Below are 15,343 nucleotides of genomic sequence, written 5' to 3'. Positions count from 1 at the left end.
CTCCTAACCCAATGCCCACTTGAACCTTTCTAGAACCTTCTTTCATCCCATACCACCTGTCCCCTGTTATCTGCCCTCCCTTAAAACCCCACTTCTCACCCTGCCATGGCCTCTTTCTAGTTTCCTGGCTTCTACAGTTACTCCAAAATAAACACGTACATCTCAAAATTCTAAGCTAGCATTCACAAGTGAGAGTGGACATGTGATACTTATCTTTCTAGGATTGGGTGACTTCACTCAATGATTATTTTCCCCCAATTCCATCTATTTACCTGAGAGTCTCACCTTTCTTTATTACTGAATAGAATTTCCTTGTATCTATGTCTGGCATTTTCAGTACCTACTCATTAGTTGATAGACATCTAGGAGACCATGTCCTCCTAGCTACTGTGACTAGAGCAGCAGTTGAAGATGGGCGATCGGTTATCTCTGTAGTAGGATATAGATCCTTTGAGCAGATACCAATGAGTGATAGATCTGGCTTGTTTAGTGACTCTGCTTCTAGTTCTTGAGGAACCTCTAGATCAGTGGTTCCCAACCTTCTTCATGTTGCAATCCTTTAATCCAGTTCCTCATGGTTTTTGTTCCTACCTCATAACTGTAATTTTGCTGCTGTTATGAATTTATGCTCCTGCTTTCTGTTGCTCTTAGATGACTCCTGTGAACCGTTGTTCAACCTCCAGTGGGCTCTTGACTCACAGGTTGAAAACCTCTGCTCTACACTGATTTTTTTTTCGACAGTGGCTGTATCAATTTATGCTCCCACTAATGGCTAATAATCTCAACCTCACAGAACTTGCTGTCACTTGTGTTCTGGATCTTGGCTATTCTGACTGTGGCAAGATAAAATCTCAAAGTAATTTTAATTTGCTTTTCTCAATGGCCAAGGCTGTTGAACACTTAAAATTTTTTTTGGTTGTTTTAATCACTTCTATTTCTTCTTTTGAGAGTTCTCTGTTCTGGTTCATTTTTTAAACATTGGGTTGTTGCCCTTTTTATGTTTAGTTTTTTGAGTTCTTTGAATACTTTAGACATCAGTCCTCTGTCAGATGTATAGCTGTTGGATGCCTCTTTACTATGCCTATGGTTTCCTCTACTGTACAGAGGCTTTTGAATTTCACAAGGCTAACAAGAGAGACTCCTCAGGGAGCAATACAGAAGAAACTGGGAGCAGTTTCTGGTACCAGTATGACACTTGAGTCCTGCAAAGGTCAGGAATAAAACTCTGCCACCAGCTCAGATAACCTTGGAAGTGGTTTGTTTCTCAGAGCCTCAAGGTAAGAGTCCCATCAAATCGATGTCTTGAATTTAATCCTATGGGACTCCAAGTAGAGAGCCAATAGAGCCTACTTGGGACTTCTGGTCTACCGAAGTGTGATAAGAGTCAATGCATGCTGTTGTGTTGGGAGCGCCTTATCCACAGCAACACCAGCAGGCCCGTGTTTCCTGCTGAGTCAGCTGCAGCCATGACCCCTCTTAGCTTCTGATTCACTAAGGAGCAAGCCAGATATCAAGTTCTTGAGCTTTCTCACAGGGGTTCCTGTGCTTCTCTGCTTCTGCCACTGCTCCCTGTGTCTACGTCTCAGAACTTGTGGGCCCCAGTTCCCATCTCTTTTGTTTTCTTGAACAGCTCAGAATCCACACAGCTTAAACCAGCACCTGTCTACACAGTCAGGGGCACCTATATTTCTCTTGGGTTCAGCATCTCCTGCGAAATCAAAGCCCAATATTCTGCTTCACTCAGACACTTCATGTAGGAATTTCTAGGTACTTCTAGTGCTCTAAGAACTTCTGATCATATTCCCTGCACATCTGAAAACCATTTCTCTTACCATTCCTAGCCAAAACTCAAACTTAAGTTACCTTGTGTTTGGCTGATACAATTAGAATAACTTCAAATGTTGCAGGTATTGGCCTTGGGCTCTTCTCCCTCATTATTGCCTTCATAATTATCTCATCCCTCAAACAAAACCACCAGCATAATGTGTGGGATCAGGTACAAACCAAAAATGTGAGCACGTTTTCCAGGGTGTATCATGAAGTTCAAGATGGCAACTACAACCCATTAATCCAAGCATGAGTCCTTTTTGAGGGCAAGGCCCCATGTGACTGCGCAGGGTGCACACTATAGTGCTGAATGTGTCTCAGGGGACATTCCTTAACTATTTGACTTTGTGATTCTTTACCTCATATTACCCTACTGGCTAGGGAGCCTGTTTGGGACCGGAGGAGATCCCAATCTGCATCTAATGACACCAAGATATCACTTTAAATAATCATTCTGGAAAGCAAGTGGCTCGGCTTCCAGACCTCGGAGAAGCTGTGAAGAGCCAAAATCCTGGCACTCTGACTTTTCCCAGTTGAGCCAAGATGCACCCTTGGGACAAACAGCTATTGCACAATTACCTTAATGTAGTCATAGGGACAGGGCACCTCGGGATGGTCTTCAATGTCAAAAATGTCCTCAAACTGCAGGGTAACCATGAAGCCCTCCTCCAGGTCAATGGTATAGGAACATTCAGAGCTCTTGGGGTAAGGGTTGGGGTAATCCGGGCTGGTGATTGTGCCTGTCCTCTGGGTAAAGAGATTGCCACTGCATTCCACTGTGGAAAACACAACAGAGAAAATGGCACACTACTGATACAGATCAAACACACACACACACACACACACACACACACACACGCACCCTGCTTCTCTGCCACTGTGTAATCTTTCCAGCGTTCCCAGGAGGTGGGCAGATAAGGAATTCCCATTTTCCTGGGACCCTGAAACTCTGCGGAAGGTTATGGTTCATCCACCATCACCGGTGGGAAAATCTGCAGTCAAGACTCAATCACAGACTTTCTAAGTCTCTCTCCAGGTGGGCTTACACTGGATGATGACCCTTGCCATGGGATCCTCTGGCAGAGGCAGGCAGCCACTCTGAGAAAGAACAGTTTTGAGATGGAGGGGTCAGACGCTGTGTCCAGACCTCTTTGGGTCTTCCTTCCTCCTTTGCCCACACTTCTTTCAGATTTCTGTTCAAAGTCACTCTTGGTCCTCATCTAAGAAAAGTCCTTCCTACTCTCTACTCCCCTCCACCTTCCCGACTCCCCTCTACCCCCACACCCTCAATGCCCAGCTCCTGCCTGTCTCTGGTTGGTCAAATAGCTCCGTCTTCTCTGACATCACGTCATACATTCTTTTACTGACTCCTTGCCATACTTAACAGAGCTTTCTGAACTACAGGATTCTGCTTTGTTCTGGCTATCCAATACCCTGGGAACCTATCCATGACTTAGCCCACTCTAGACTTCTGAGCCTTGGTCCTTTGGGCGGGCCCCTCCCAGGCCTGTCCTGTTCATGTTTTGTAAGCCTTTGTTCATTCGGTTCATTTTGCAAATGAAGAAACAGTAGCCCAGAAGGGCAAGCATGACTAATGTAAAGTTCCACCAGGAGCTGCAGAAACAAGGCTGCTTGACTCTCCATCTGTTTTCACTTTCTACCTCTAGCATCTTCATAGGGATGTGTCACCCGCCTGGGGGTTAGAAATGATTCTTGGGAAATCTTAACTCTCCTTATTCCCTGTGCACAGACAGATATGTAGTTCATAAGCATAGACTGATACCCGTAGCTTTCTAAAAACGGTTCTTGGGGTCAGGATGAAAAAAAGTCAGAATCCTTGACCCTGAGCTTTCATAATTTTCTTTGTGAAAATTTCCTTTTGATGCTACTACTTTATGATGATGGGCTAATATAGAAGGCATTCAACTTTAGTTAGCAAGTTTTGAAGGAGGAAGTAAAGAACTGTTGCCTGCAGCGTTGGCTTCCTCCAGTGAGCCCTCTCTAAGTTACCAGGGTCTTACCAGGGTCGTTCTAACCCATGGGCAAGTCCCCTAAATGTTCTAAGTTCTACCACCCCTCTGAGTTGCTTTAGAATCTGTTCTCCCTGTGTTGAGCGATGCTCCACAGTCCTTCACTTTGGGCAAGGGAAGCATCTCAGCTCCAACCTGAGCTGGCAAGCAGAAGCCACGATGCTAGAAGGTGATACAGCGAGAGAGCAAACGAGGCCCTTTTCTTGCTGTCTTTATCATCTTCCCTCCTCCGTCCTGTGGTCTGTGGTTCTCTCTGTTAGAGAGGGAAAGAGGAGCTGCTGACACCCAAAAGGGAAAGGCTTATGGCTCAGAGGGAATGGGCTGGAAAACCCATGTTTCTCATAACTGGCACAGGTTGGCTATTTGCAGGAGAGGAGACAGAAATGAATGGAACAGACTTTCTGCCCAGGAAAGACAGCTCAATTTCAGAGCCCCTCTGACAGTGGATCATGAGCTCCTAATGGGGAGTCAGTGCAGCAACTATACGGTGTATGTATTCTTGACTTCTTTTTTAAAAAATGTTCTTTGTGTTTCTCTCCTCTCTGTGTCTGTCTGTCTATCTGCGCCTCTCTCTCTCTCTCTCTCTCTCTCTCTCTCTCTCTCTCTCTCTCTCTGTGTGTGTGTGTGTGTGTGTGTGTGTGTGTGTGTGTGTGTAATACAGGGACCAGATGATACAGGGACCGGAGTTCGATGTCACTTGTTTTCCTCTCTTGCTCTCTGTCTAAGTTTGGGAGAGGGTTTCTGACTGAACCTAGAGCTGGCTCACTGTTTTGTTTCTGTTAGAGTGGGGAGCCAGCACACTCTTGGGAGTCTACTCATCTCTGTCCCCCCAGAGACATGCATCAAAAGGACCAGCCCATGAGTGCAGAGGTACATTTTCCTGCTTGTCCAGCAAGATCTTTACTCTGAGGGTTGTCTCTCCAGCCCTGACTTATTTATTTTTAATGGTTTACACTAAGATCTTACCCAACCTTATTGGAACATGCCACATAGCATGACACAGCACGGAATTATCCCGAGGCCCTACCTCGGCAGGTCCTGTTGTCTGTGTGGAGGATGTAGCCAAAGCGACAGGAGCAGTAGTAGCCGCCGATGTAGTTGTGGCAGTAGTGGTCACAGGACAGCTCCTCATCTTCCCTTTCCTTGCACTCATCCACATCTGTGGGGCAGCCAGAGCCTCCCATCAGCCACCACATGTGTGATGATTAAAGCCATATTTATAAGGGTCACACCTTTCTTGCATTTGATTCTGTGTAAAGCTCAGAGGTGGCCATTGTCACCATTCATCAAATGAGGTAAGTAGAACACAGAGAAGTTAGGCAACTTGCCCAAGATCTCAGAGAGCTAGGTTTGAACCTCACCAATCTGAGTCTTGGTAGAGGTAATTACCACATGGTTATGATAGTTGATAATTACCACCCTGGGTCACCAGCCTTATCCTGTGGATGGTGAAACTGAGACAGCTTGGCTCACCACCACACCCCATCCCCTCCGTCCCCTGATACAGATTGAGTCCTAGGTGTTTGAGCATCCGTTTCTCCTATAGGCATATAAGTGGCCAGTAAGTCTATAAAAAAGATGCCCACCATTATTAGTATCAAAGGATACAATTAAAGCCACACATATTCACCACAGTAAATAAAGATGAGGGGAAATGATTGACAGCATTTAATGTTGATGAGGACATGGAGCCACCATAAATGTCATACACTGATATTTTCTTTGGAGAAAATCTGGCAATTTCTTATAAGACTAAACACAGCTGTCCTCAAACCAGTGAGTCTCCTTATCTTATAAGGAGTGTAAAAAACTATGCAAAGCCTAGGTATCCCTCCATGGGGAATGCACAAAAGCATTACAGTGTATCCATTAACACTGTGGAGCACCGTTCTGTCCAGGGAGCTACAAAAACATGGACCAGTCTTAGCAACTTTATACTGTCCCCAACTGTATTATATTCTGATGTTCATTTCAAAATACAAGAAATGCATATGAAAGATTTGTACATTTTACTTTATATTCTACAGTGAAACAATACATTATTACTAGGTGTTGAACAAGGAAGCGATATAATGATGTCTGCCGTTACTTTGAATATATCAAAACAGGATTGTTGGCTGAGTGGTAGCTAACTAGACAAGTGGATCTGCGATACAAAAATGCAGGAAGTCACCGCAGGCAGAATCCACGGGTGGGTGTCATTAAGGCGAGAGCCCAAGGCAGTGTTCATCTCTAGAGACAAGGGGAGACCTGATGGAGAGGTGACTTACCTACAGCCATGTAGTGGGCGTCAAAACCTGTGAATCGTTCCTCATTGGAGAAATCTGACCGGAAAGTGACAGACATAAAGGAACCAGGCGAAAGAACCACTTCCTGGCCCGGGGTCTGCTCGGTATCGGTGGTCTCCCTGCCACAGAAGGTTGCCAGCACCTGGTCTTCGGTTTCTACCTTTGGGGTCAAATGAAAAGGGATAAAATGAGTGCTTTCCCATGTCAGCCTCTCTCTGGATCTCCGAGAAGACCGAGGACAGGGCTGGCCACAAGCAGATGAGGCAGCGTTGGAAACTCAAACAGAGGGAGCTAGGAACGGTCAGATCTTCAGACCACATGGGACTGGTGTAAGCGGAAATGTGGTCATGTGATCAGTTCCATTCGTTCTGTTCGATTCCCTCCGCAGGCACTTGGTGTGCGCAGCCTCACTGCCGTCTGAGTGAGTTATTCATTGAAAACAACTCCGTGGACAACTTGAAAAGAGCTAGATAGCCTCACAAGTGGATTCTACCGCGCTAACCACGCTAACAGGAAAAAGAAACACTAGGCACAGTAAGTCAGTCACAGAGCATCCAGGGTGTGCCTGCCACCGAACAAAGCGCGAGGAGACGGGGTGGTGAAAGCTCTGAGGGATGGTGGTGTTCTGCTGAGCAGACACAAGTGGGGCTGGAACCGTGTGATGAGCGAATTCACAGAAGCAGTCAGGGCTTGAAGGCTTCCCAGTGCAGCACAAGCTACTGGACAGTAAGAGTGCTTTGTTTTAATAGCCATTTCCCCAGCCCGCGGAATAGAACCTGGCACACAGTTATTTATCCAATAAATATTTGCTAACAAAAACTAAAACTTCAAGACACATTATGAGGACTCCAAGGAGCCAGAGAGTCGGTGAAAATTGCAGGAGGAGACTGTGTTGGAAAGGACATTGCAGCCCGTTGTGGTTGACCTTTGGTGACGTCAATGCTGCGAGTGGAAGACATTAACATTTTTTGAGCGAGAAGTCATGTACTCATAACTATATTTAATAGGTAGTCCTGAAACATTTAGAAACTGCTTTTGGAGGCGTCCGGAAATTTCATGCGTGTACATATTGAAATCAGACTCAATTTTTCCCTCCTTGATAAAAGAGTTCCTTACTTTGGAAAAGCCAGGGACCCTGTGAAAATATGGATAACAAAATAGAGATAATCTGTTGCTTGCCGAAAGTTGACTTTATGTGTCTGGTTTGGGGAAACAGCTGGTTGGCGGTGTTATTCGTCTATGTGCATTTAACCTGCTTCCTTACCCGAGCGACTTACAGCTCGCTTGACTCCTTTCAGCTTGTGTTTCTGTTTGTTAACATCTGCACTGATGTTTTAACCAACCTACAGGAAAAGATCCTATGGAGAATGGTTTCTGTCACTAAAAGAAAGTTCTCAAAGGCCGTCTGTCTTGAGTGGCTTCTAATGAGTCCATTGTTCTGTCCCATAGCTAGTATGGCAGAATATCTTGACATCTGACACTTCTGTTTTGAAACTAATGGTTTATTTATTTAAAATAAGAAGGAAGGCAATTTGCCCTGGCAACAAAACACAAGGACAATTAATCACTAATGTCGGGAACTGAAGTGTAAACAGAAGATGAGCTCAGGGCCTTGCTATTTGTTCTCTCCCTGCAGATAGTAGCGATCTCCCACAGACTCCAGGCTGCAGAATGTGCCTTTCTTTACACAGCTGAGCTGCCACTCCTCAGCCTTCCAGCTGCTATTGTGGTTAGTGGGGGGTTTCCAGATAACCGAAAGTTTTCTAACAGTAATCCTTAAAATCCTTTTCTATTAGGGGAGAGCGCTCGCTTTCAAATAAAAGGTTTTTTTTTATGTGAACCATTATTTTCTTAAGTAGAATACACTAAGCTCTCCTTGGTGAGCTCCAACATCACAAATGTCAAACGCCATTATACTACATTAGACTGGGACCCTCGGGATACTGAACCCATCTATTGTTTGCCCTGTTCGGCTGTAGGCCTCTGTAGGTTTTATATCTCTTTTACGAAGTGGTCTACTTAGTGTACAGAAGTAGCCTTACTTTCCATCTGCCCGTTTTTAATGTTATAAACTAGAACCCATTGATACTGCTCTTGTTGGAATTCAGTAGAAAAAAGATTTAATGGATTTAGAAGAAGGACAGGTGGAAGAGATTCTCCCATGGGTAAGTGCAAAAACCCCAATGTTCTAACCTGGCGTTAGTGGTTTCTAGCCCCGTAAGAGAATAGACCTGTAGGTCTGTGGACATCTCAACACACAGATCTACAATGACTGGTGAAGATCAGCGTGCTTACGAACCCTGTAGAAACCGTTGAAAATTGAACACCAATGAACTGTCAGGACTTAAGCAATAAGGACTCCAGCCCAGAAACCTTTCTGTAGCCTGGAAGTCCTGCAGCCTCTTGGGTTTTGCAGAGGGCAGGGCACAGGCTCTTTCAAGCAAAGTCAGCCACAGATAATCTGGGATAGAGAGCTACTGGGGACCTAGAATGACTTTCCTCCCTCCTCACAACTTTTGGGATTAAGGCTCTTTTCAAGACGGTAAGCGTTCACCACCCAAGGGCTACCCCAGGCTAGAGAACAGGAATGTATGCTCTAGCAGAAAGCCAAGAAAACTGAGTCACAGGGATTTGTAGAAGCAGACAAGAGGCAGCCTGAGGTCCTAAGAATTTAGCCTGCAGCCCAGAATAGAAGCGGGGCATCCTGCTGAAGAGGAGGACCTGCAAGAGATTCAGTTTCTCTTCTTCCAGAGGAAGCCGAGGCCCGGAGGGGAAGTGAGTGCAGAAGAGCAGAGAGATAACACTCCTGATATCATGTTTTGCTTTTGAGACAGTCCTGGGACTCAGGGAAGAGGCATCAACACAGGGAGTGTGACACAGAGTGTGACAAAGGACACAGACACTCAGCCAAACAACTTTCCTGGCTCTAGAGCCTCTTGCAACCTTATCTTCGGCTCATGTTTTTTTTTTTCCTCCCAGAGAGAATGTGGCTCGAGCCATAACCTAAATAGAAGTCTTGGTGACCCTGGTAAACATTTATATCCCACTGTTACAAAGGGCTGCAAGATCATTTGCCTCTGAGTATAGCAAGATTGAGCTGTGGCTTCTGTTTTGACTGTCCTTGTATCTGGGCTCATCGTATCAGTGTGTCGGGGGTAACTTATCATGTGAAAACATGGAATGCATAACTAGAGGCCCCTGTGACTGACGATCACAGACTCTGCACTTCCCATTTTGTAGGATGGCAACCGTCTTGTTGTGAGCCATTATTATTTAGGGCATGTGGCTGCGTGTCGTCAGTTTGGTTTCTTTTAACTTAATTGTCCTGATTTCTGTCTGGACTATAATATGAACACTGCTAAGAATTACTTATTCTGTTACATGAGCTAGCAAGCATGCATCCTGCCTTCGGGGATGTGAAATTTAGTAGGAAAATAATAGAAATGCTCAAATGAGTGCCCTATGATATTGCCAGGGTGTAATAACTGTACTTAAAACGGGCAGCCTTGGGCTTTAAGGAAGGAAAACAGATGTGTCCAGCTGAGAGGGTCCAGGAAACCTTTAGGGGCGACTAGACGTAACTCAGTTGTAGAGCACGCAAATGCGACACCAAAACCCTTCTGAAACCTACTCTGGGCCTGTGAAGAACATTTCATGATTATTTTAGGCAGACATCAGCATCCGTGCTGAAATACCTTATTAATAATTTAGCTGATCTGGGGCCCTAGGATTTCCTTCCTGTATAATTCTAGGACTGTTCCAAAGAGGAGCTTGTGCGAATCTGGAAGGCAGTAGCCGTAACTCTGATAATGTTGCTTTGGGCAAATGGAGAGGACCTAGTATGTTTTAACTTGTCTTCTTATTCCTCTACTCTATACCCAGCGCTCCCCTCCCACTATAGGCTCCGAGGAGCAGCAGGGGCCTGGAACTGCCATCAGATATGTGAATGTGGACCTTGAAAGGTGCTGTCGTCTTTGAGCCAAGAGTTCTAGAGATCTCCTTAATTAGATTCCTTTGTAGATGTCAACCTTTCCACCGAAACCAGGGCTTTAGGAGAACTGCTTGGTAGCTTCCTCTGTGTCCCTCAAACTTCCCACTCCCAACATTCTTCTCCCAACTCCCCTAATTATTCCTACAAATGAGCTCTAACATTCATGATCTTACATGCTCACAGAGACTCTGATTCAACTCTCCTGATTGAATGGTAACAGGCTGGAATGTCCATGGCCATTGGCTTGGGGGAATATAATGAACTCAAGAAGAGTGGTAAGGAAACCACTATTGGAGTCTTGCCAAAAAGAGCATGCGCGAGCCCTATGGTGGGGAATCAATTGGGAATTCAGTTGTGGTAGCTTAGAAGATGGAGCATTAGTACAGTGGGTTGGTATTTCTGGTAAGAAGACAGCAATGGAGTACTACGTGTGGGCATGCGCTGTTGGCTGTGCACGACCTAGTTATCAAGAAGAAGCAAGTATCCACTGAGCTTTCAGAAGTGTAATGACTTAGAGAAGGGAAGGGGTTGGGGATTGGTCCTTTCACTAGAAAGAAAAGTAGCTGCAAGGCAAGGGTGAGGTCAAAGGCGTGGTGTTAAGGACCTGTGTGTTGACCTCTGAAGGACTTGAGGCTGAGTGTGGAATGTCCTATCACCCAAACCAGAGGTCAGATATGACTCTTACAGACTCTGAAGTGCCTTCTAAGCACAAAAGCCACCTGGGAAAACAACCCTGCTTGTTATTGTTTGCTGTTGTTTTGTTGTTGTTTTATATAAAGAATTCTATTCTCGAATCAAGAAGACTCAAAAGAGACATTAAGGGGAATGTGCCAGCTTCAACTAGAAATGACGGGACAATTCAAATGAGATGAGGTTGGGTTCAAGTAGGTTGAGAGCTCCTGGGTGCAAACTTGAGCTCTGACTTAGGGGAAGGAAAGGATGTCGTTGAAGGTGAAGCCAGACGCAGAACCAAGACAGTAATCCAGAGCCACAGAGAGCATGGGACTGGGACTCCTGTTCAGAGAGCAGAACTGGGTCCATCCCTAAGATCTTGAGCAGACAACACAGAGCTGATATTTCCATCCCTCCCACTTTTTGGGGAGGACTTTACTATGTCCATATTCTTACATCACAAAGAGAATCAGACACTCCGGCACTGTGGGCCGAATAACTTTCCCTGCAGGTTCAGGGATCTGTGTCAAAGAGAAGCTGCACACACACGCCCGCTCTGAGTGTTTCATCCGCCCATAGACATGGTTTAGATTACGGGACCCCGAACTTCAAGCCTGATCCCACGATGCACTTAGACGAAATTCTGCTTAGTGTTTGGAAAGGGCATGAGTGGTTTTGTCCTGAGTCTGTGGTATATCGTTTCTCAGAGAACCTGCAGCTGGCGCCTCCCTTCCTGAACACAGAGCCTTCTGCCATGTGACTTTGATGCTCCTGGGCTGAGCTCCTGGACTGGTGACTGGTGCTGACAAAAGGACATTGCATGTTCGAAGGGACATGCATTTTCTAAACTGAGGCTGCACAGTTTTGTAGCTACTGACAAAGACTCTTTTCTTGTCTCAGCTTTAGTGAAGCTTCTGAGTTCTCCGTTAAGCCCATGTGTGCAAAATCCACTGTTAGCGAGATCCCTGCAAAGGCCATTTGGAATGGACTCGTCTGCCCATGCTCTTAGGTACCCTGATGCGTTTTCTTAGCCTGCACTGGTCTCCAGGGATGTTTCAGCACCCTGGCCTGGCTTCGGCAAGCAGCTTGTTCCATCAGATTATCTACAATACCTACCAACCCTGATGTTTCCCACTAATCGTTTTTTTTTTACCCTGTGAATTTCTCCTACCTCAGCTGTATTTGGAACAAACTCTAACGGTAGAAGTAGATACAATAGTTAAGTTCGTGTGAACTTAGTAAACATTCAGGAGTCCATTTGGTGTCGGATTAATTGAGAGTTAGCAAAAACCTGGAAATATTCTTAGGAAATTTTTAGCAAGGAAATCACCATCACTGTAGTTCTTAGACGGGGGTGATGTTCCTGAGTAGACCCTACATGCTATTCCTTTAATGTTATTCTTTAGTTGGTTTGGTTTTTGTTTGCTTGGTTGGTCGGTTGGTCTGTTGCTGTTGTTTTTGTTTTGTTGTTTTGTTTGTTTGTTTGCTTGTTTTAAGACAAGGTTTCTTCTCCATGTAACCTTGTCCTGGATCTTACTCTGTAGACCAGGCTGGCCTCAAACTCACAGAGATCCACCTGCTTCTGTCTCCAAGTGCTGGGATTAAAGGCTGTGCCACTGCTGCCCAGCATAATATATATATATATATATATATATATATATATATATATATATATATATATATAGTTAATTGACTCTTTTCTCTTATCACTATTTCACATCTGAAACCCTACTCTGAAGTCACCACAAGAAGAAACCTTAGGAGGCCCATTGGAGTATAAAAGTGATGGGGGCTGGCGATGCATTTTCTACAAGCAATTCCTAGAACACCCAGTTGACTCCCTTTAACCACCAGGTGAGTATGTGAGATAATTTTGTACCTATGAATCTCAGTGAATCTCTGAACAGTGTTGATGCTTAGTTGACCCTAAGCTAACCCAGGAAAGGACCATTCCACTCAGTCCAGATCAAATTCCTGACCACAGGAGTCTGAAGAAATGGAATGATATTCAGCTATGCAGGGCTGGGGTGGTTTGTTACACAGTGAAAGAGAATTTGTGGGGACAAGGCTGTGAAAGAAGTGTTTGGGGACGATGAGTAAATCTGACGTTTGTGAGTGGACATTTTGAGTATGACAATCTAGTAGATTCCTGGGGTCTTAAAAGCCACCCTCTTCATCTTTAGCCTTTTCTACACCCTTAACCATAAACCAAGGATACCCCCTATACTAGCATCTGAGGAAATAAGAAATGTGTACCTTCCAAGGCTGATCAGACCACTTGATTAAGTTATTCCTTGGTCTTCTACGTGGGATGTAACCTTGTGTACACACGTACGTACGTACACTGACTAAACACTGACTTAAACCAGAGTAAAAAGCAGAGGGAATTAGAGTCAAACTACAGGTAATTCTTCTTTGCTTTTAGACTTAAAAGAAACTTGGGCTTGAAGATACATTGCTCTAATAAGCCAGACTTGAATGATAAATATTTAATATATTTCCCTTCATAGGCAGAATATATATATGAACCCCAATGGACCCAAAAGTATAATGGGGCATTTGGTAAGAAGGGAACCATGTTCACCGGCAGGGACCAGGCCAGTGGATGACACACTAGTCTTGCAACTCTAACAAGTGGCTTCACATTTCAGTTAAAGAAAATGGTGGAAGCAAATTAAGTAAATGTAGCCGACATCAGACGATATCTTGACCCTGAAGGGAAAGGTGGTCTGGCGTGCCAGCGATCGTTAAAAGGCTCTTGAAAGCCAGTCCTGTAAAGTCACATAGCTGGGAGATTTTACTTGACTTCAGATAGATGTGCTGGGGTCAGGGGTGGACATGGGGGTGGGGGTGGGGGTGTCAATGCTTCAGTCCTGGCCCCACACCATGTGGCCTTAAAAAAACAAATGATGAACAGCCAGGAGTGGTGGCTCATGAAGGGGATCTCTGTGAGCTCCAGGATGAGGGAGCTACACAGCGAGACAACATCGTCTCAACGAATAAACAACTCCCTAAATAAAAACAAATAAGACGGTGACTCATCTTTATTCCCGTGCAACATCTTCAGCTCTGTGTTACTTCTCCTAGTCTTGAGTATGACTCAGAGAGACATCACGGTTTCAAGCAGAGACAGGTCATATGAATTCCTCAAAGGCTACACAGCCTGTGCGTAGCAAACCTGAGATAAAATTCACACGACTTCCAACTCTGGTCAAATAATTGGAATCAGACAAATTGTATCAACTGTCAGAGTTGGAAAAGAGAGTTGAAGTGTACACTTTTTATTTCCTAGGTGGGGAAACTGAGTCTGGTTTTACGTTACATCCTAATGGCCCTGGTGTACTGATATCCCCCCCACCCCTACCCCCCACAGTGGTCTTATTTTACTGTATTTTTCAGCTAACCACAGTAAAACCTCTTAACGGAGCTTGACAGCACCGCAGGAAGGTCCTGTCTCTGTGCAAAGGGCAGACACCATAAAGAATGAGGGGGCCTGAGAAAGAGCATCCAGGTCCTGAGAGACTGTGGCTGCCACCGGTGCCAGGAAGGATAGCGAACTGAAGAAACCAGCATGGGCAGGGAGAGAAGAAAGGACCGGCAGGGGAGGGGCCTGGCCCGGAGCCTGGGAATTGGTATCCGGGCTTCCCGCAGGTGGGAGGCAGCAGTGCCCCACATCTCGGTTGGAGGGCTGGAGCAGGCTGCAGTGGGGCAGGGAGGAGGTTCCGGGACAGTAGCTAGGAAGGAGAGCCATGGTGGATTTACAATCCGTCCAGTTTGTGAAGAACGGGTCAGAATCCTCCCTCTCACCTCTTCCTGGATTGGGGGCTGCTCATTCACATGCAAATCCCTGTAGTGTAGGGTGGTTGGGCCCCACGGCTCAGGGCAGGAAAACAGCTTAGGGACAGGATGAAACAAAGGACTGCTGTGTTAGATAGCACGGGCTACCAGGCTCAAGGTATGTCACAGTCTGGACTGGGGGGTGGCGGTGATCAGCCTGGCTTTGAGTAACCTCTCCAGCAGTTTGCAGGAGCGGATGAGCGATTATGTTCACTGCCACAGCTCAGAACCCTATTCCAACCAACCCTGTTTATATCCTCAAACCCTTGCACAGAAATCCTTCACCTGGACTGGCAATACCGATTCTAGGGCCCTGGGTCCTTGTCACAATTCTGCTGTGTTGTGCTGTGAATCCGGAAATGCCTATTAGCGTACAAGAGCCAACTGTCAACTTGTCTAGGATTTTGCCCAAATTGTTTAACAGTCACACAACCATCCTTAATTGCTAAGTTCCCCCAAATGACAATTAAACAAACTATATTATAAATAAATAAATTCTACGAAAACTCATTGTTTCTCATTTGTTTTACCATTGTTCCACCATTGTTTCTGGGGTTTTAATGTCCTTTGTATTCAAAAGAAGAATGAGGTGCCAAGATCCATCCCTTGTCCATCCCACGCCCCCTACTTTCCTTCAATTACGAATGCTTGTATCATTGTCCCCAGGCCTCAGCTTTCCAGAACATACAATCTGCATT

The 15,343-nt window shown here is 45.3% G+C and overlaps 1 protein-coding gene across 3 annotated transcripts in view; it reads right to left on the bottom strand.

The window, feature by feature from the left end:
* Window positions 1-15,343, bottom strand: part of Masp1 (MBL associated serine protease 1) — a 70,842-nt gene that overhangs the window by 40,205 nt on the left and 15,294 nt on the right. For all 3 annotated transcript variants that reach the window (XM_006248526.5, XM_008768804.4, NM_022257.2), the window contains exons 3-5: window positions 6,128-6,305; window positions 4,885-5,016; window positions 2,407-2,603 (exon numbers count right to left, since the gene is read on the bottom strand). In XM_006248526.5, the coding sequence (XP_006248588.1) occupies window positions 2,407-2,603; window positions 4,885-5,016; window positions 6,128-6,305 (507 nt within the window). The remainder of the gene's footprint in view (window positions 1-2,406; window positions 2,604-4,884; window positions 5,017-6,127; window positions 6,306-15,343) is intronic.

This window comes from Rattus norvegicus, chromosome 11, assembly GCF_036323735.1.
Source record: "Rattus norvegicus strain BN/NHsdMcwi chromosome 11, GRCr8, whole genome shotgun sequence".
In the NCBI taxonomy this organism is placed as follows: domain Eukaryota; kingdom Metazoa; phylum Chordata; class Mammalia; order Rodentia; family Muridae; genus Rattus; species Rattus norvegicus.
The sequence above is the reverse complement of the archived record's forward strand: the minus strand, read 5'-3'. Positions and strand labels throughout refer to the sequence as shown.